This window comes from Grammomys surdaster, unplaced genomic scaffold, assembly GCF_004785775.1.
Source record: "Grammomys surdaster isolate TR1022 unplaced genomic scaffold, NIH_TR_1.0 239, whole genome shotgun sequence".
Lineage (NCBI taxonomy): Eukaryota > Metazoa > Chordata > Mammalia > Rodentia > Muridae > Grammomys > Grammomys surdaster.
This window is the reverse complement of record NW_021604684.1, coordinates 10,497,622-10,519,891: the sequence shown is the minus strand read 5'-3', so window position 1 is coordinate 10,519,891 and position 22,270 is coordinate 10,497,622. Positions and strand designations below refer to the sequence as shown.

General features: G+C 49.2%; 1 protein-coding gene across 7 annotated transcripts in view; it reads right to left on the bottom strand.

Moving 5' to 3' along the window:
* Positions 1 to 14,490: 14,490 nt before the first annotated feature.
* Positions 14,491 to 22,270, bottom strand: part of Ndst1 (N-deacetylase and N-sulfotransferase 1) — a 61,422-nt gene continuing 53,642 nt past the window's right edge. For all 7 annotated transcript variants that reach the window (XM_028774308.1, XM_028774309.1, XM_028774306.1 and 4 more), the window contains 4 exons: positions 21,793 to 21,963; positions 21,203 to 21,312; positions 19,997 to 20,099; positions 14,491 to 19,346 (listed from right to left, as the gene is read on the bottom strand). In XM_028774308.1, coding sequence (XP_028630141.1) covers positions 19,227 to 19,346; positions 19,997 to 20,099; positions 21,203 to 21,312; positions 21,793 to 21,963 — 504 coding nt within the window. In that variant the 3' untranslated portion in view covers positions 14,491 to 19,226. The remainder of the gene's footprint in view (positions 19,347 to 19,996; positions 20,100 to 21,202; positions 21,313 to 21,792; positions 21,964 to 22,270) is intronic.

Sequence of the window (22,270 nt, the reverse complement as noted above, 5' to 3'; positions counted from 1 at the left end):
TGTCAAACAGCTGGAAGTATCCCAACCAGAAACAAGGCCAGATCCCTGTGTACCCAGAGCCCAGAGTATTAACCACTGCACCAAAATACCCTTTAAAGTCCTGAAGGCATCATGAGGTCAAGGGCTCCAGGGATGCCGTGTGGAGATCTCAGCATACTCATACACACCCATTCCTAAGGACCAAAGCCTGCCCACAGTCTGCCTTTTTCAGACAGCTTTGGGAAGGCCTCTGCAAGGTCCTGAGGTATTCTAAGCCAAGGTCTCCACCTTCACCTGGAGAGGAACCTCATCTCCCACAACCCAGCCTGAACCCAAGAGCCTGGCTCAAGGTACTTTCAGTATGTGTTAAGTTGGGGTAAGAATTCCAGTCCTGTTCCAGTGCACAGTCCTGACAGGCCTGTGGGTCACCAGCCCCTTTCCCACCCCCAGCCCCCACCCCCCACTCCACCCCCCAGCCCTTATAGTCACAGGCCCCAGGCCAGGCCTGGTTTCCGGAGCTGCCGCCAGCAGGGCCAGCCACACCACACATGGTTTTAATCAGTAGCCTGCTTGAATGAATAGTGCCTTGTGCAAGCACCACAGGGCTCACCTCTGTGGCGGGGGGGGGGGGGGGGGGGGGGGGGCCGGCCAGGTAGGCAGCCGCAGGGAGGGTGGAGTGCAAAGAGACCTCAGCTGGGAGGGGGACTGGGGCAATGCCACAGTTCGACACAACAGTGACGAACCAGGGCCTGTGTTCAGACAGAGGGGAGAAGCTCCAGCCCTGCCACCCACAGTCTGCATCTGGGCAGCTCAGGAAATCTCTAAGCCTTACCCTGGCGTAGAAGACTGAAAAGCTCCCAGCAGGGCAGTGAGGACTCTGAGAAGCAACACTCAGCACATAGCAAGCACTTCGAATGTCCAGCCCAACTCGTTGGGGGACAGGGGCAGGGGACTCACAAATGTGATGAACAAAGGGGGAGTGTGCTTAGAGCAAGGTCAGAAAGATGAAGTGGCAGTTTGTGAGTAGAGGGGCTCTGGTTATATCTATGATCCCATTGGCTCCAGGCGCCTTCCCCTCAAGCTCCCTGCTCACTTCTAAAGGAATTCACTTGAGCCTGGTCAGAAGAGACCTGAGCCAGTGACAGGCCAGCTACCCACCTCTGCTGCAGCCAGAGCTTAGATGACAGGAACACTGTCATCATCTGTCAACACTGCTGGGTGCGGTACTCTTTACTCACGTTGTCCCTGTTCTCTTTAGTTGGCTAGACACAAGCTGGAGTGGCCTGGGAAGAGGGACCTCAATTAAGAAAAAGCCTCCATCAGATTGGCTTCACAAGCCTGTGGGGCATTTTCCTGATTAATGACTGATTCGGGAGAGCCCAGCCCACTGTGGGCAGTGTCACTCCTAGGCAGGTAGTCCTGGGTTGTACAAGAAAGCAAACATTAGAGCTGAGCAGTAGTTTTCCTCTGAGCCTCCCATGCGGTTTTTGCTTCAGTTCCTGCCACCAGGTTCCTGTCTTGAGGTCCTGCCTTGGCTTCTCTCAGTGCACTGTGACCTGGGATATGTAAGTGAAATGAACTGGGCAAGGTAAGCGGAATTTCCTCCTGCTGTTGAATTTGGTCATGACATTTTGTCACTTCAATAGATGCTGGACTAAGACCCACATTATGCCCGTGTCTTGGGTCATCTTAGATTCTTGACCATTGCCCCTTCTTGCATATGACAACATAGAAAAAGGTAAGCAACCTGGTCATTGACTGGAAGATAGCTGCAGACTCCCCCCAACTGCTCTCTCGATCCCCGCATCCTCCTGGGGATGAGGGTGGGGTTCTTCAGAGAGCTGAGGATGCCTTTTCTGTGGGCCTCCAATGACAGGCTGTTTTACTCCCTGACACCCGTACCCAGCCTCCTTTCTGTGCACAGGACTTCCCATGTCAAGGCCAAGGGCCAAGGATTTGTACCTTTCTTCCCACCTCACCCCAGGACCCCACAGCCCAGCAGAGAAAGGGATCCTGAGCAGTTGAGATGGACAGGAGTGGGGTGATGGGAGGGAAGGGCTCTGGAAGACTCAAATCTCACTGATGACTTCTTACTGGGCCAGAGTGAGGAAAGAAAGTACAGGCTCCATTCCCCTCGCACCCCACAGGCTCAACAAAGTCCCCAGCTCCTCAATTTCCCCTCTGTCTTCCCATAATTACTGCTGTGCTGGTTAACTGTGAGGCCTAGTCACACCTCCAGCTTGGCTCAGTGGGCCCCACTAGCTCCTCCTCCACCCCTGCTAACTGCCCTTTGAGGCCAGCCAGGCACCCATTGCAATACCTGATGGTCTGACTGCTTGAGGCCCCTCTGTGCCTCACAGGTTCCTGGTTCTGGTAGCAGAGCCCAGGGCTCCAAGGAGTTACCCTGAATTCAGAATCCACTTCTGCAGAAGCTATTCTAGCCAGCAGAGAGAAGACACCATCTTCACAGACTGCCTTCTCTTATACCTATTCTGACCCGGTAGCAGCCAAGTTGTGGGTGACATTCTCATGTCCCTTGAGTGCCAGTTTGCTCTTAGGCTATCAAGGGTCTCCAAGCTCAGTGAGAAACCACTTAAAGAATAAAATGTGTCACTCTCTTCTACATGGCTTGGGACATCCCTCTAGTCCTGGTGTTTCTGTAAGAACAGGGCACACACAGCTCTCTTCAGGGACCCAGAGTTACCCTCAGCTTGCCTGGCTCTTGATGTGATTGGTCAGCCAGGAAGAAAAGTAGCTCTGATGTGGACATGCTCAAGGGCTTGACCACAAGAATGTTCAGCATGTCTTTGTTTACAATCCAGAACAATCTAAAGTAACCCACACAGTCAATAGTTAAAAGCCTGGAGCCATCACAAAGCCTAATCCCACAGAGGGGAGGGTACACGACACCAAGAAATGGTTGAAAAGTATCTCAGGGACCAGGGACGGAGGTAGAACATAAAATTCATGGGAAAAGCTGACTCCAGGAAACTCTGTAAAGGAAACAGAGGATAAAGATAGGAGTGAGAGGGGATTTCGGAGGCACTGGGGGTCACAGACAGATCTGCCACCTCATGGCCAGAGACTATGGGAGACCCAGCAGACATAAAGGCTGAGGGATCACAAAATGGGGAGAGAGCTGGTGTCTGTTGGTGTGTGTACAGCAGCCACACAAAACACCGTGGGGAGCACAGACTAACCCAATTTACACAGCACTGTGACCAGTGCTTGATCCCACGAGCTGGGTCATTTTTATCTCCTTGTCCGTGTGCTTGGACTTCCAGAATTATCTGCAATGGATGTGTGTCACTTGTGTAAAGAGTGCATTTACGGATGTGCACACTTACGTGACTGCATGTGAATGTGTGTGTGTGCAGACGAAAGGTTGACAACAGGTGTCTTCCTCAGTCACTCTGCACTTCTGTGTTTGTGTTCCTTTGTGTTACACAGTTGCTCACTGGTTCTGGGGTTTACCCGTTCAGTGGGCCTGGTTGGCCAGATGCCCCAGGAATCTCTGTTTCCACTGGGATTCCAGGTCACAGAGCCATGCCCAGCTTCTACGTGGGTTCTGGGGATCCAAACAGGCCTTCACGCTACATAGTAGCAGGCACTTTACCCGCTGAGACATTTTTCCAGCCCCCTTTAAATGCTTTAGATTGGGGATTGATGTGGTTCTTTTATGAGCTTGTATTACAATGAAACGGGAATCACATAATTTGATGTAGTAGAAAAATATTTAATATCATATAAAGATTTTAATAAATATTTTGATTAAAAGAAAGCTTACAAAATTCAGAAGGGGCCAGCAAGCAGGCTCAGCAGGTAAAAGCACTTACTGTGAGATCTGACAACCTGAATTCTATCCCTGTATCTCCAGTGCCAGGGAATCCAATGTCCTTTTCTGGCTTCCTCGGGCACCAGCAGAGATGTATCCATATATACACACAGAGAAAAATAAATAATAAGAAGCAATCTTTTTAAAGTTTTCTTTTAAAACTAGAGTATATGTTACAAAAACAATTCTCTGCCGAAGACCGAAAGGTGAACAGTGGTCATTTTAGGAATGTGGAACCAGGATACTGGCACTGGCTAAATCGCCTGTATGTTGTACATTTTCCACAATGGATATTTATAACTTCGGGGATTAACATGTATATATGTGAGAATGTATATCCTTAAAGGGAAAGGTTTGGCTCGAAGTTGTTGCCTGTGCTAAAAGCACTCAGTTACGGCCAAGCACACTTCCAGGCTTTTCCTCGCCGCCGCTCATATCCCCACACATACGTTCACACCTGTTTCCAATTTTCGCCATCTTGCTGTCCTTCCCAAGTCCTTCATAAAAGATCTGAAGTCTGTGTTGGAACCAGACAAGGCAGAAGCCAGGGCTTGGGCCCGATCCACTGTTCCTATCCAGTGGGCGCCCACCACCACCCCACATCACCTCCTCGGGTACTGTTCCAATTACTGGAGACTCAAAGCAGATCCAAAGACAGAACTATAAACACCACAGGCAGAGGCCCATAAACATCTGGGTAAGTGACTCCAGCTGTGCAGATGGGCCCTGGCCCTCATTCACACTGGGACCAGAGGGGACCGGCTGGCCATGAGGAATGCCCTCTGCCTCCTTCTCAGACCATGAACTACCCAGAGTTACAGACTTGCAGGGAGGACTAAATAGGATGAAATCACATTCAAGAGAGTAAGGATGTGGAAGCCAAAGACTCTCAGCCATTTGAGACGCATTACCTATATACTGGGGCCTCAATTTACCTGTCTATAAAATGAGGGAGAGAGGAAGTAACAGACCAGCTGGGCATGAGATCTAGTACACTGTGAATAATTCATAAGTCAATGCCCTAGGCATAAATTATCACAATTTATTTGTCTATACTATACTAGGTATATATGAACTTGGTAACATAAATATATGCCATAGTAAACTATTTTATTTTTTTTAGACAGCATCTCATGAAGGTTGGTCCTCAGCCCTGGCCTTCCTGCCTCCACCTTCCAAGTACTGCAGCTCCGGGCATGCAGCATCACACCCCGCTTGCTCTGGGCATGCAGCATCACACCCCGCTTGCTCTGGGCATGCAGCATCACACCCCGCTTGCTCCGGGCATGCAGCATCACACCCTGCTTGCTCCTATTATTTTTTTTATATTGATAGAAGAAGCATTTCTGGGTATCTGTGATGGGAGGGCTTGTAAAAACAAGCCAGGGGGACTTCCTGTAGAAAGGGAGATAGAAGGCCTATGAGTGACAGGCAAATGAAGCCTCCAAAAGCTTTAGTGGCAGATAATGGGGAAATCTGAGGGTTAAGGGGTTCCTAGGACTTCAGGGGGTCGGCGGGGTAAGCTCATCAAGTACTCTGAACTAAAATGACCAAGACACACCAGCCCTGGAGCTCCTAATCTTGCCTATACAACAGAGTCCCTGAGAATCAAGGGAAAACCTAACTGGCTTTCATGAGACCAGGAACATCTGAAGTAAGCCAGCAGGACCTGAGTCTCTGACTGTGTAACAATTGCCTGATGAGTTCTGATGTGAGCCATCTGGCCTGGTGGGCATTGAGAACCTATGCTCTGTGGATGGCTTGTGGGGTAAAGGACAACCCATGATTCCTGCCCAAGTCAAACCATCTGACCACAAAAAACGGTCACTGTCAGGCAGCTGGACATCATCCCATGTTTGGGGCCTGATGATGGAGCTGGGAGTCTTTGGGAAGCTCATTAGGTAGCCAGGGTTCCAGGATACCCCCCCCACACACACATAGATATCTCACACTGCCCGCTCCCCCCACCCCCATCTCAATATTCTGAGTTCTGTGTTGGAGACTTCTGGAAGCTTCTAGACTGCTCAGCCCAAGAGTGGAAACAAAGGCTCTCAGAGCAGAGGCAGCTGGGGGGCTAGGTGGAGTCAAAGATGCAGTGTTCACCCAGAAGCACAAGGCTCTGCATTCCAACCTTGGGGTGAAGTCAAACAGCATCAACGACAGCAAAAACCCACACAGAAGCCGGTCCAGAGAAGGTGCCCAGAAGGGTAAAAGGATTCATTCAGGGACCAGGCCAGGAACTGTCCAGGTGGGGCTGTGGTCTGGCCCATCATATGGCAGGAGCTCTCCCTATTGCCCACATCACAGACAGCTGACCTGGGCTCCAGCAGCAGAGCCCATTCTGAATCTCCCCTGGCATGCCTGTAGACACCTCCCCACACCCTAAGTCTGGCCATGTGACCTCCCCAGTTCCTCCCTCTGAATCCTACAGGGCAGGTGTAGGCAGGAGTGAGTGGCACATTCCTATCTTGTCTTCAAGATCAAAACCTCCGTTTCTAGATGGCCCTGAGGCTTCGAAAATCTTAAATGAGGTCACGCCTCGACAAGCCAATTCACTGCCCACTGGCATTCGACCTATGCTCTTTGTTACGCTCTGAGAATTTCAGAGCAATAGAGCTGGGTACTTGGCCAAACCGAGCCAAACTGAGCAATTGAGTTCAATCCCAGAGACCCAAATAGTGGAAGGGCTGAGGACTGGGGACTGGGGACTAGGGACTCCTATGAGTTTTTTCTGACCTCACATGGGTTGTGGCATCCATGCATGAGCACACACACAGAAGTGAAAATTATCATTATTAGTATTAGTATGTGAGTGTGTGTGTGTGTGTGTTCATTTTCTTTTTTTTGTTTTTGTTTTTCGAGACAGGATTTCTCTGTATAGCCTTGGCTGACCTGGAACTCACTCTGTAGACCAGGCTGGCCTCGAACTCAGAAATCCGCCTGCCTCTGCCTCCCAAGTGCTGGGATTAAAGGCATGCGCCACCACCTCCCGGCCGTGTTCATTTTTCAAGACAGGGTTTCTCTATGTAGCCCTGGCTGTCTTAGGACTCACTCTGTAGACCAGGCTGGCCTTGAACTCAGAGATACATCTGCTTCTGCCTCCCAAATGCTGGAATTACAGGCATGTCCTACCACCACGCAGCTAAAAATCATTTAAAAGAATGAAATTTTGAGCTGGGCCGTGGGGACATGCACCTTTAATCTCAGCACTCTGGGAGACAGAGACAGGAAGATCTCTTGAGTTTGAGGCAAGCCTGGCCTACAGAGTGAGTTCCTGGACAGCCAGAGCTACACAGAGAAACCCTGTCTTGAAAAAATAAAAACAAACAAACGAAAAAGGATGTATGCCACCATGCCTGCCCAAAAGCAAGAACAACAACAACAAAACCCCTTTATTTTAAAAACTATATTAAAATAAAGTTTTGGAAGATGCTACAAAATAACTAAACTTTATAAACACCATGCTGGGGGCTGGCAAGATGGCTCATTGGGTCAAGGTGACTGTCACACAAACCTGATGACCTGAGTCTGATCCCTCAAACCTAAGGAAGCAGAGAACCAACTTCACAGGGTTGCACTTTGATCTCCACATCCGTGCTGTGGAGTAACAATGTAAGTACAAATGTAACAATGTAAGTACAAATGTAACAATGTAAGCACAAATGTAACAATGTAAGTACAAATGTAACAATGTAAGTACAAATGTAACAATGTAAGTACCAAGTGTAACAATGTAAGTACAAATGTAACAATGTAAGCACAAATGTAACAATGTAAGCACAAATGTAACAATGTAAGCACAAATGTAACAATGTAAGCACAAATGTAACAATGTAAGTACAAATGGAACAATGTAAGTACAAATGTAACAATGTAAGCACAAATGTAACAATGTAAGTACAAATGTAACAATGTAAGTACAAATGTAACAGTGTAAGTATAAATATAACGATGTAAGTAACAAATGTAAGTACTCTGCACTTATATACAACATGCACACACTCACAAAGGCATACATTGTTTTTTCTTTTAAAGATTTATTTATTTTATTGTGAGTACACTGTAGCTGTCTTCAGACACACCAGAAGAGGGCATCAGATCACATTACAGATGGTTGTGAGCCACCATGTGGTTGCTGGGAATTGAACTCAGGACCTCTGGAAGAGCAGTCAGTGCTCTTAACCACTGAGCCATCTCTCCAGCCCAAGGCATACATTTTTTTAAAAAGCTAAGCGAAAGAAACCAGGCACAAAAGCTCTATCATACACAATTCCATTCACATGAAGTGCCCAGTGTCAGCAACTCACAGACACAGAAAGCGCTAGCCACGATGGCACATGCCTTATCTCAGTTCTCTGGAGGCTCAGGCAGGATCCCAAGTTCAAAGTCCACCTGGACTACATGGACAGACCCTGTCTCCAGTAGAGAAACAAGAGGAAAGAAGGGGGAAGAGGGATGATAGAATGCCTCTTTGTGCATGCTGGGCAAGCATAGCTGAGTGGCATCCTCATTCTTTTTTTTTTTTTAAGATTTATTTATTTAATGTATGTGAGTACACTTTTACTCTTCAGACACAACAGAAGAGGGCATCAGATCACATTACAGATGGTTGTGAGCCACCATGCGGTAGCTGGGAATTGAACTCAGGACCTCTGGAAGAGCAGTCAGTGCTCTTAACCACTGAGCCATCTCTCCAGCTCTGACATCAGAATTCTTTATTTAATGTCTGAGCTACATTCCCAGTCACTATTAAAGTGGTGCAGACCTATGCAAATGGCAGTGGCATTCCTCCCTCTTCCAGCTTTTTAAGAGTTTGGTAGGAGGGCTGGAAAGATGGCTCAGCACTGACTGCTCTTCCAGAGGTCCTGAGTTCAATTCCCAGCTAACCACATGGCGGCTCGCAGCCATCTGTAATAGGATCCAATGCCCTCTTCTGGTATGTCTGAAGACAGCGACATGGGGAGAATTAGCACTCTGCTAATTAGGATGTTCTGATTTGCTGGGTTTGAGTATGGGCTGGGCATGTAGCTCAGTTGGTATAGTGCTCCTGTAGCATGCAGCCCTGCGTTTACTCCTCAGAACTGCAAAATCCGAGAGTGATGAACAGGCCTGTGATCTCAGAGCTTGAGAGGTGGAGGCAGGGAGATGATAGGGACATCATCCTCAGCTGGACACCTCAAGAACAGCCTGGAATCACAGGAGTCTGTCTAAAAGAAAAACAAAACACCTGTATCTAAGATCAAGTGTTTGTCAGATTGGTTGGTCAGTGGCCAGCTGGTTGACTGATTCAAAGGGAGAAGTCTTGCTAGCTAGCCCAAGTGTGCCTCAAACTCTTGATAATTTTCCTGCCTCCATCTCTGGAGTGTGTACCAGCATGCCAGGATCTTGCTGGGAATGTTTTGATCTCCAGCTCTCTTTCCTGGCTCCATTTACTGGATGACCCATGGCTTCTGGGCATCTCTAGGAATGTGTCCACTTCACCTAAGCCCTCCAGTGTGTTGCTGTCCAGCTGTCCCTGTGGTCTCCCAGGCTCCTTTTGTTTCTGTGCTGGTCAGCAGCTGCACCTGTATTTTAAGGATCATTTTTAGATTCCCAGATCACCAAACCCTTCAATTCCAAGGGTCCAGGAAAAGCTGTCCAGTGTGGTGTTTCTTTTTTGTTGTTGTTTTTCGAGACAGGGTTTCTCTGTATAGCCCTGACTGTCCTGGAACTCACTCTGTAGACCAGGCTGGCCTCGAACTCAGAAATCCGCCTGCCTCTGCCTCCCAAGTGCTGGGATTAAAGGTGTGCGCCACCACCGCCCAGCCTAGTGTGGTGTTTCTATGCAGGATGGGCCCTCGGGATCAATGTGGGAGTGCTGCTTCAGGCACAGAGATGGAGCCATGTGGACTGGACACCAAGAACTAGAGACGATTCTCTGGCACACTTCCTACACAACAGGCTTCTACAATGAGCTCTTCCTGCTCCAAATCACATGGCCAATATCTGCCCAGATTTGAGACCGGATCTATCCTCTTGACATGTTTTGATGGCTGTGCTAGCAGCTTACCCTTCACAGGATGAGTTAGCACGCCCTAGATGGAGCAAAAGCTGAGAAGGGCAGGCTCTGTCTTCTCTGTGCCCCACAGCACAGGAGCCTTTCTCTCTGTCCCCGTGCAAAGAGGCAGACTGTCCTGCACTGATGCCCAGGCGGTCTGTGAAAAAACAACAGAGAATAACAGGAAGAGAAACAAACCAGGAGGGATGTCTGTTTACTTGTTCACATAAGTAAAATTATTCTGGGAAGACCTAGAAAGCCAGCAGTGCTTTGGTGATGAGCATCAGTACACCCTGCTAAACTTTTGCTGGCTTTGTTTTGGGTTGCTGAAGATATATACTTCTAAGGATCTAAGGTGGCCCATCCCAGGCTGCCTGGCCAGCCCTGGGAGAACAAGCACAGGGAGTTGTCTTACTCTGTCCCCAAGAATATTTCACATTTCTTCTCTGAAGGTCAGAGCCATTTCCCAGCCTCAGCCCCAGGAGGCAGGACCACAGAGGGGACTTTGGACTCCTGTCAGCCACAGTGGCCATTATCTAAGCTCTCTGGACTTCAGATTTTGTATCTGTGACCGTCTACCTCAGAGCCTAGTTACAAATACTGAGAGGATAGCTCCCAGAAGCAGACAGTGCCTGGCCAACATGCGGGGGACGCCTTTTTCCTACGTGTTTAATGTCCCCCAGCCTTAGTGTCCATGCTGCCTCACATTATTAACTACAAGCCCAGTCTAGAGATGAGCATACAACTACCTTCGAGAAACTGGGCTGAGCGCGCCCTCTGGTGGACACATCCTAGACTGTACCTTATACACAACAAAATTCAGCTTGCTTTCTTCCCTGCTACCCGTAAATATTTCAGTGTGTACTTATTATGCAGATCAGGCTGACCTCACACTCGTGGCAATCCTCCTGCCTAAGTGCAGGTGTGATAGGCATGAGTCACTGGGCCCAGCTTCAGTGTGTACCCTTAACAATGACCAACTCCTAAATACCAGGATAAGAGCTAAAATCAGGTTTGTATTGGTAGTTCAGTGGTAGAATTCTTGCCTGCCATGCGGGAGGCATGGGTTCAATTTCCAGCCAATTCACACTGATGCTTTTGCCAGGCAGTGGTGGTGCACACTTTTTAAATCCCAGGACTTGGGAGGCAGAGGCAGGTAGATTTCTGAGTTTGAGGCCAGCCTGGTCTACAGAGTGAGTTCCAGGACAGCCAGGGCTACATAGAGAAACCCTGTCTCAAGAAAAAAAAAAAAAAAAAAAAGGCTAAAATCAGAGTGTGATTTTTGAGAGAACACTATTCCCTAGATGGTATAGTCCAGATTCACAAATTGACCTGCATAGCTAAATTATTTAGTGGCCTAGGTTTGTTTCTGGGGTTGTCTGTGGCAAATGAATGCCAGGTCAGTATTCTTCAGTCCCAAGCCATTACTTGGCCTTGCCGCTGTTGTTTCATATTCTTGCTTGGTAAAATGTGTCGATGGGGATGCGTCTCTTCCCCTTGGATGGTGATTTCACAGGTGGAAAGCTAGGTCCTCAGGGCATTTCATCAGGGGCCACATGATGTCAGTCTTTCCAATATTGGTGATTACAACTCTAATCCCCACGACCATCGCTGCCACCGCCTGTACCTACCCACCCCGCCCACCTGCCCTACCCCACCCCACCCCCATGACAGGGACCAACACCAAGGGCAGCTGGCTTGCCTGCAGTCTGTTAGGCTCTCAGCCTGGGTGTCTTGGCAAATGTTCTGGACAAATGACAGTCTTCCACCGGCTTCCTGGGCCAGCTCAGCACCCTTCCTAGAAGGAGCATGAGGGCTGGGTGGGGGCAGCACTGTCCCCTCATGCATCCCTGATGTAAGTCAAGCTGTCTTGAGTTCCCTTTTCTGCTTCTTCTAGAGTTCTGATTCTGCAATCGATGTCTCGGCAGAGGTTAAAGGCCCCATAGAAAACTCTTGTAACTCCCCTCTCCCTCCTCCAGAAACAGCCAGGGCAGTGGGTTTGATGGGGGACACCTTTGTATTTCCAGTGAAAACATACTCTAACACTCTCACTACACAAATGGTCACACCGTGTGGATGAGTCACAAAGAAACTGCTTAAGATTTGGAGACTGTGGTAATTCGTGCACGTGTGCGCAGATGTGTATGCGGGTGCACACATGTATGGAGACCAGATACACTGTCAGATGTTGTTCTGCAGCAGTTAGCCGCTCTTCTCTCATTAGTCTGATGGACAAGCAGGCTAGAATGACTGGTCAGTCAGCCCCAGATGTCTCTTCCTCATCACTGGAATTGCAAGCATATGCCACCAAAACATATATATACATACACGCACACACATATATATACACATATATATACACATATATACATATACATATATATATATATATATACACACACATACACATAAATATGGGTATATATATGTATATGTATGTGTGTGTGTATACACACACACATACATACACATACACACACACACATACACACACACACACACACATACATACACATACACACACACACACACACACACACACACACGTTCTGAGGCTTAAATTCAGGTCCCAGTGCTTGATGTCATATAGATCCCCTCTCAAGAACTGTTCTTGGTACTTTGTTCTTATGAAACATATTACCTGTGCTGTTACTTTTTTTTTGTCAACTTGACACAAGCTAGAGTCATCTGAGGAGATGGAACCTCTTTTTTGAGACTCTGGATATTTTAAAGAGACCAAACTTTTAAAGATTCTGAGACTTTTAAACATTAGAAAGTTTGATACTGTGGTATTAATATGACATCTTAGGGAACAAGAAAGAAGAGGTTGTGATTTAAAGGTGATGTATTTATGTGTCATGGTTTAAAAGGGGTCAACTGTGTATGTTCTCTTGTCAATCTGACACAAGCCAGAGTCACCTGAGAAAAGGGAACCTCGACTGAGAAACTGTCCCAATCAGACTGGCCTGGAGGCCAGCCTGTGGAACCTTTTCTTGATGCTTGATGAAGAAGGGCATAGCCTGCTCTAGGCACCACTGCTAGGCCAGTGGTCCTGGGAGATACAAGTAGACTGAGCAAGCCAGGAAGCAACACGGCTTTGTCAACATCTCTGCTTCAGTTCTCTGCTCTGCTTCCCACAGTGATGGGCTGTAGAGTGTGCGTTGACATAAACCATTTCCTCCCAGGTTGCTTTTGGTCATGATGTCTACCGAAGCAAAAGAAACTACACTAGAGCACCCCCTAAGGCTTTTCTAGGAACTGTGTGTCTTCCAGAGGCTTGGGGCATTTGGTTAACTAGGATCCTGAGTGGATGCTTCATAGTCAGGGGTAGAGGGTCTGAGGGACTTCTGTTCACCAAGCTGTTATTAGCATTGTGCAACTCTTGAGAACACCGCAAACAGCTGGGCTAGGTTTTTCCATTTCAAGGATCTTTGAATTCCAGAATAGTTCAAGGATAGATAGGTAGACAGAAAGATGATAAGACAGATAGACGGGTGGATGGATGGACGGACGGATAACCTGAGCTACTCATTCTCACTCCAATTGGAGCACACCTGCCTTAGCTGCCTTCCTGTTCCACGACTCGGGAAGCTTCCTCACTGTCTCCACAGGCTCGGCACCCCATCTGCACCAAGCCTTCTGTCTGCTCATGGTAGCAAACCTCCAGCTGTTCTGCTGGGATGCCTTATGACACTTGCTGCTGGTCAGCCCAAGAGGCTTCTACGTATGGGGAGCTTGGCATGCCCACATGGAACCTAGGCTCTCTTCTCCTCCCAAATGTACTCAGAACCCCTGTTCTCCTCTTTTCAAGGTGAGGACGGGGAGCTCTTCTCTGGCATACGCTTGGGAGCCTAGTTCCCAAAGCTTTCTCTGAGCATCAGACTTTCTTGAATACACACTGCTCCATCTCACTCCCAAAAGCTCTGGGTGAGTGGGTTTGGACAAAGCACCCAGAATAACTACTACCCAAGAGGATTCTGGGATTGGGCCTAGTGTCCTGCCCTGAAGACATCAGGACAGAATCTCTCTGCTGGGAAGCCACTGGTCCTCACTAGGATAGTCTCGAGACAGGTCTTTAGTGAGTTGGTGGGGATGGGGGGCTCGACAATCACTCATTTTACCTGAGAGTTTCTTGGATAGTGAGGAACCTTCCGCCTGAGCCTGGGTCCCTAGAAGCAGTGCCTTCAATGTACAGAGGATATGTTCAAAGTGCCTTGTCTATGCCTGCTGTAGGTTAGTCTCCAAAACCAGGGCCTGGGAATCTGCATTTTAGGCACACGCTCTAGGTGAGGCCACTAAGTCCAACTTACTCTGCATCCTAAAAGACGAGGGAATTACTGATCACAGAGTAAAAGCAGCACATCCCCAGTCTAGCCTCTGAGGGCCCTCTGGAGACAGTGGCCACACCCAAGTACTCTGAGAACCCTGTGCCCAAAAGCTCTTGGTCATCTGAGAGCCTGAGGCTGCCCTGGGGCAGGCCTCTGCAGTATTTGAAAAGGCATCAATTTAGAGAACATGGGAAATGGTCTGTCTTGACCAAATCAGGATGCAAGTTGGGCAAATTTGGGCCATGACACAAACCCCCTATCTCCATCTTCCCTTACAGGCAAAGGTCAGACACAAGAACAGGACCCACGTGTACAAACAATCCCATTTTATTAGCAGTTAGTTCAAGATTGTACATTAATGGAGGAAAGTTCCCACATTTAACACAACCCAAAACGGCTGGTTCAAGAGCCCTCTTCAGGTGAGCTGGGTAGCATGCCCTCTGCGACCCCTCCCCACCCCTGCAGGGAAGGAAACCTTTGCCTGCTTCCCACACGTGCCCCCCACCCACTCAGTTGGCCCTCTTCTCTCCCCAGGAAATAACATGAATTTCATGCACAAATTACAAAAAGAGCCCTCTTGCCCATAAGAAAAGCTAGCTCAGTCATAGAAAACTCTTTCTTCTTGAGATCCTCCTCCAGGCTAGGGAGAGAGGTTAAGGGGAGCTTCTTAGGTGAAACATTGCAGGGAGTCTCCCCTGGCTTTCCCACTGGCCCTCAGCCATTGCCCAACTACTCAGAGCTGGCAAGGACATCAAGCCCACAGCCAGACAACCCTAACCCCAGCACTGCATGGAAGGCCTGGAGGAGGAGTGGGAGCAGACGCCTAGCCTCAGATCACACAGAGCACAGCTCCTTCTTGCATGGCCGTGAAAATCCCAGCTGAAGCCTCCATCTCCTCATTTTATGGAGGGGATGCTGAGGCCTTGGGAGGAAGACTATCATGTGACCGTCACATGGCCACCCACTACGACCAGTGCTCTTCTCTATCTAGGCCCTACCTGTCTAGCTTGAGGTCTTACTTATCTCTGCTCCTGTACACACTGACCATCTAGAGAATGAAGACCCCAGAACCAGGAAGAGAAGCAGGGAAACCAAAACAAAGACAGAAAAGGAAGAGACGGAGAAAGATGGACGCTGCAGTTAGCATGGGCCAGCCAGGCTCCTCTAAGCTGTGCACACTTCTTCTGACAACTCAGGGCCCAGTCTGGACCCCCAGGATCAGTCTAGCAGGCCATCCCACCCCACAGAGCCCTCAACCCCTACCCAAGGTGATGCTGCCTCTTCAGGGAGACCCTTCCCCTCCCCCAAGCTGGTTTGGTCCTCGCTTAGGGGACAGTGGGAGGAAGCACACTATAGGTGGGAGGAAATGCCACATCAGCACAAGAAGAAAAATTACCCTTGAAAGCATGTGGGCTAAAGGAGGAAACAATCAGACGTGGAATGTGGGACTTCTATATGACGACACACCCTCTGGCCTTAGCAATACCATTTGGAGGATGGGAGAAGTAGCACACACATTTAATGCCAGAACTCGGGAGGCAGAGGCAAGTGGATCTCTGAGTTCAAAGCCAGCCTGGTTCACATAACATTTTCCAGGACAGCTAGATTTACATGGTGAGACCATGTCTCAAAAACACAAACAAAATACCATTTTGAACTGGGCCTGGTAAGTGCAGACATTTAATCTCAGCTTTTGAGAGTCAAGTGGATCTCTATGAGTTCCAGGGCTAGCCTGGTCTACATAACAAATTCCAGGCTAGCCAGGGCTATAATGAGACCTTGTCTCAAACAAACAAAAACCAAACTTTTTTTTTTTTAATCAGATGGGCAGAGGGTTTTAGCTTTCAAAGAAACTTTTTAATAAAACACAATGCTCTTGCCCTGACTGGATCCAATACTAAACCCAGGCATAATGGGGACAACTTTAAGTACAGACTGGACAGTGGCTGTTAGTGGGACGGGACTACTGTCTTGGCTGTGGCACTGGATGGTCTGATAGAAGGCCCTACCTCTTAGGGCAACACTAGGGATAAACAGTCTCATGATACTGCAACTTACTTAAAACACACTTATATGTAGAGAGAGAGAAAACAAACTGGCAAATGCTAACCTCCTTCGGTCTAGATGAAGGGTGGCTGGCAGTCACAGCCCAACGGTGAGATAGTTCTGAGCTTGTTCTTGCCACTAACACACCAGGGGGCTCAAGGGTGGAACAGGCCAGCACTTTTCCTCCTCTGGAAATGAGCAGCCTCAGAAGCACCCACTGCTCATACATCAGGGTTTGAAAGGTCCATTTTAGCTTTGTCTTCATCCCCTGTGCTCTCCGAGGTGCCTGCCCGTAGAAAGCTCTAGAACCTGGAATGAATGAGGCAGCTGCGGGTGAGCTGCACCCATAAGGCAAAGGCTGTTGGTAGAGACTGCAGAAGGGACAGGGAGTGGCCTGAATGACTGAAGTCATTTTCCTCAAAATTGTTTTTTGTGTTTTTCCAAATGTTTCCAGTCAATCAGTGGACAGTATAGTTGAGAGATACCAAGATGAATGTATCTACTTCCCAAGACCCCACATCTGCAACTCATGGCATCGTCTGGGCCCAGCAGTGGAAGGGACACAACAGCAGTCTCCAGGGTCTTAGAAGGAAATGGACTACAGAGAACCACTCCCCTGCTCTGCCAGAGTCTCAAACCTGCTTGCTTCCACGGGAGGCCAGAGACTAACAGAGCTGCTTGCTATACCAAGGCCACTCCAACCATCCTAACTCAGCTCTCACAGGGTCTCATACAGAGAGTAGCTTTCAGAATACAGGAGCTATCAAAACTGACAGCTGGGAAATGAGGCTAAGGGCATGCACTCTGACCTAACCCTGAGTCTGATTCTAGCTTGCTGGCAGGGCATTTGAGCATATCACATAGACACTGTGCAGTGACCAGGATCCACAGGTTCCAAGACCCCAGTGAGAAACGCTGTGACATGGCTCTCTGCACACCAAAACCATGCATGCAGGTCCCTCTGAGTGTCCCGCACTCTCCACCACAGTGAAGAACTCCAAGAGAATATCTCATAATGAAGACTACCCCAGCTAGCAGGATGGATGGACTCTGGAAACAAGAGAACACAGCAGGGAAAGTGCAGCTCTTGGAAGGGAAGGCTCAAAGGCACCTGGCTGGGAAAGAGTGGTTTGTCCCCATGTCCTGGAATGACCACAGCTATGTGACTGAGGGAAGACGGAACCTGGAACACAATAGGGTCCCGAAGGCAGGCTCAGAGGCAGTGTGGTTGGTACTGGAAGAGCACGGGGCTCAGAATCAGGAGCCTGAATTTAGCGCTTGGCACTGCTTCTAACAGCTCTGTGACATTGACCAAGGCCATCTCCCATTCCTGGACCCACTTTGTGCCCATCTTGGGATCCTTCCATGCCCAGGATGCCAGAATGGATGGCTGGTAGACCAGACTGGCAGTTGAAGGGATGCACGGGTTGGGGAAGCAGGAAGAGGAAACCCAACCTCAGTCACTTCACATTGTAAAAAGGGGGGACAGAAAAAGAATCCAAACAGAAAAGAGCCAAAGACCCTGTGTCTGCAGGGACTGGAGACAGTTCTGTGGGTCCCTGTGGGCACCTCACTCCAAGGCAGACCCCAACCTAGCACCATGTGACAGGGGAGGGAGAGGCCAGCTCAGGGCCCTAGGTCTCCCACCCCAGGCCAGCCTTTCCCTGTGGCCCAAACACCTAGGTCACTAGGCTTTGTAAAGCCATACTGTTTTGGGAGAGTTGGTCTTCCTTTCCACCTTAGCATCTCTGTTCCCTCTGCAGAAGAAGGAAGAGGACCGTTCAAGACTTCTCCCCAAGGCCTGGGCACTCATGACACATTCCCCTTCCACCTCATTCTCTAGCATTTGGATACGACATTCTTTGAGGCTAGGGCTTGCCACCATTGTGTATGACTGAATTAAAAACAAACCCAACCAAAAAAAATATAATATATATATACACATTATATATATATATATATAAAACACAGTGCGACCCCAGCACCCAGGGTATAAACTCTGGCACCAAGAAAAAAAAACACAAAATATTAAAATACTTTAGCTTCTTAGTATTTGGGAAGTTAGGGGGTCTCTGGAGACCCTCGGCCACAGGTTGCTAGGCAAAGCAGTGGACAGCACTGCTTGCTGACTCTGCCATGGCTGCTGGGCCGAGACGGTGGCCGTGAAACAACATATGTACATGGGAGTATGAACACTGGCAGACTCCTGACTCGCCTCAGCCTTTACCACAGGAAACACCACATGTCACATCCAGGTGAGCAGGACAGGGCCAAGGCCCATGTCTCAGGGCCCAGTGGCATGGCAGTGACCCAGGGCCTAGAGAGACAATGAGCAGTAGGTGGATACAATAGTGACCAGAGAGTCTTTCCCCCACAGGAGAGATGAGATGTGATCGTAATAACCTAAATACAGAGATGTATGTTCTCTCAAGACGGCCACCCTCACATTCCATCTGAGGTTGCAGCTGGGTGGCCAGCTAAACCATGGCAGGGCCTGGCTCAAAACCCTCAGGGACATGCCCAGTCTTTCTCCATCACTGGGTAAAAGGCCCAGCTGCGCTCTTTTCCTTTACTGTCTGGAGGACAGAGAAATACGGCAGCTAATACTGAGGGGACACCTGCTAGAGCAGGGGGGCGGTGTGACAAAGGACAGGACAGGAGTGGTAGAACACAGTGAGGGACAGGAGAGTCTCCAGGACTCTTCTTACTAGGAAATGACCTTCCACCAACAGGAAGTGCTCTCCCCAGGCAGGGAGGCTGCGAAGGAACGGAATGGACCTCCGGTACCACAGAGGTCCCACAGGCCACACATCCAGCAGTGGATGTTCTGAGGCGCTTGCAGACCTGCCTGGGCTTCCGGCCCCGATGGGCCTTAGCAGAGTATTGCTCGTTGCTTTTGGCTGACTGGGCCCAGCATCCTTCTCGGCAGGTCAGTCTGGCTCAGTGTGAGGCAGGACATCCCTGCTAACACAAGCGTTCTGTCTGGCTGTGGTGGCCAAGGCTACCTAGTGTTCTGGAGGTCTTCCCGCAGCCAGGTGGGCAGTGTTTGGCCCATCTTATACAGCAGCTTAGAGAGCTCAATGTTGTGGTCCCGGTAGTAATCCTTTAGGAAGGCTCGGGACTGCAATGAGAAGAAAGCTCAGGTCAGGGGTGACATGCCAATATATGATCTCCTCCATAACACCATACTCTGTCCTATACAGAAGCCTCCAGACAAATGCTTACATACGAGGAGCACCAAAACACAAGACCCAAGGTCAAAACCCATGGGAGAGAAGACAGCATTCATCACAGATAGCAGCAATGGGAAAAAGAAATCAAAACAAGATCAATCTGTGACCTTGTGACCTTCCCTGAACACGCTTTCTTACAGTGCTCTCCCCCACAAGGGTGGGCCATCTCTCCCTTCCATGGGTTTAAATCCTGGGGTATGGTCCTTAACTCTACCCCTCTAGTCTAGAACCATAGCCCTTGCTCAGAATGCCCAGTGCACGTGTGCCACCCCTGCCTTAGACTCTGCTTCCTAGTGTGTGGAGGCCACACACATCTGCTTCATTCATGCCACCCACAGTGCCACCCGTGCTGGAATTCATGGATACTGTTTGACGATAGATAGCAACACTGACCACCAGAGCCCAACCCCTATTTCCTTCTCTAGAAATGACTGCTGTATAAGAGGCCCAAGGCCACACTCAAGGGTAAAGAGAAAAGGCCTCCCCAAAGACAGGCCCTCCCACTCGGCCCACTGGCTTGGGACTATACCCCACTTACATCCAAGTCCATCTCTGGATATTTCCGTCCCTTGCTTTTCCCCAGACACTTGGTTTTTCCTCCTTCGAGCAGTTGGCACCAAAATCCTTTCTTTGGGTCAAACCTGAAGAGGTTGGAAGCCTGTAGGTGAGTGACCTGCCCTCCCTCCTCAAGGCCTTTCTTGTCCTAGTGTGTGTGGTCTCCTCCACTCACACTATGTGAATGTGCTGCTTGACACATGCATCTGTAGCTTGTGTTGTGTTGAGCACATGCCTTTCTCCCAGAAAAGGCACCTCCATGTTCTAAGTCACCCTGGTCCAGGCTGAGTAGCTCGTCCCTCCTATAATCCCTGTGCACTCTTCCCAATCCCACATAATCCCAGGAGACATTGTCTAAGCAATCCCTAACTTGATACAGAGTAGGGTCTTTTGTTTTGTGCTGAACCCAAGATTTCTTTAACCCCCAAATTTCAAGATAGTAGCAGCCACATAGAGAACATGTGCTACATGCTGCCATGGAGCCCAGAGCACCACACACACTTTCTCATTCAGTCCAGCAATCTCGGAAGCACGAGTTACTCTCCTTATCCGCACCTCCAGAATGACAAGTGGAGGCTCCAAAACCCAGAGGACGCCATGCCAAAAGTCACAGAATTCAGTGATGAAGAAAAGCAAACAAAACGGTCCTACTTGGTCCTAACTAAGTATCAGCAACAGCACAGCTTCTGCTCAGGGTGCTCAAGTTTCTTCCTGCCTCCACAAGAAGCACTGCCTTCTGTTTCAGCTCCAGTATCCTTGACAGTGAGAAGGCAATACTCCAAGAAAGCAGCCGATGACGGTAAGTGTATCCCTTTCCCTGGGATGCACATGCTACCTGTCTGTGCACAACACTGGGGGGCAGCCTCCTCGGACCGAAGCCCCTGCAGCCTAGGCTGACACTTACTGTGTAGCTCCCTCATTTATACGAGAGCCCAGCTTGCACTGAAGAGAATGTGCCACGTGGAGAGCAGAGGAGCCACTGTTCCCTTCTCCTAAGGCCGAGGCTTTATTAACATGACTCAGGTCATCTAACACTTGCTTTTCTGCTAAAGAGTCATCATCAGGGAAGAACTGCATGTTTTCTTACTAACTTGAAGTAACCCTTGGCCTCTCGCAGCCATTCAAGCCTTTGTTTCCTGGGCCCAGACTCTGGGAAATCGCCTCATGAAAAGGCCAGGGCAACACTTACGCCAAGGTTTTATGGTAGTCAACGGTGCTGGTCACCCCGAGGAATTTCTGCACCGTGTCCATCACTTTGGCAGGTTCTGTTCGTAGCAGTTTGCCATCCAAGACAAGGATCTGGAGACAAGAAAGGGAAAAGCGTTATCTGGATTTGCTTTCATCCCAGTGGCAAAATGCCCATGCCCACTGCAGCAGGAATAGCCTGGCTGTAAATACAGGGCCCTGAGCATCCAGAATTCACCCTACTCCTCATCTTCTGCCAAGGCTATCCCTGCTCCACTCCCTGCTCACTGCCAGCTCCCTATCTTACTCTCTCCCAGAATCTAAGCTGTCAGCAAAGCTGTCCCTGCTCCCCACATCCCTGCAGTGCCCCTACTGAAGCCTCCTGCAAAGCCTGCAACCCACGCTGTTCTCCTGCTCCAGATTTCAAGACTTCTCTAAAAGTCCTCCTGTGATCTAATCCTGCCAACCCTCCATTCAGGTTTCCCCTCCACCACCACAACCTAGCTCCACCTCCTCCCTAATCCCCCACAGGGCTTTCCAGATCTCTTTAAATTAAAGCCACCCCTTTCTCCAAGAGGCAGGGCAGGCAACTACCTGGTTGGCATGAAAGGCGCTGAGCCAGCGTTCAATATGAGTGGCATACCAGCCAGGGACCAGGCATCGGTTCTGGAGGGCACGCAACTTTGAGGATGCATCAGGGCCAGCTGTGATCACCTCATGGAAGGTGTACTTTAGGGCCACCGGGTCATCATGGGCTCGCTGGTGCTGCAGGCAAGGGGAAAGGACAGGGACATCACAGGTTGAGCAGAAGCAAGTGGGTGGTCTAGGCTGAGGTTCTGCTTCTACCTCTCATTGCTCCTCAGGGAGTCATCGACCCGAGTCCCAAGTTCCATATCTTTGCATAGTAGGAGGTGCACTACATCAGCGACATCAGCTCCCCAAGTGCTCTTCATTGACACAGTCTCAGACACCAGCAAGCACCAACATCAAGGTATCAATGTGCCTTTCTATACAGTCAGAGTCAGTCTCTCTCTCTCTCTCTCTCTCTCTCTCTCTCTCTCTCTCTCTCTCT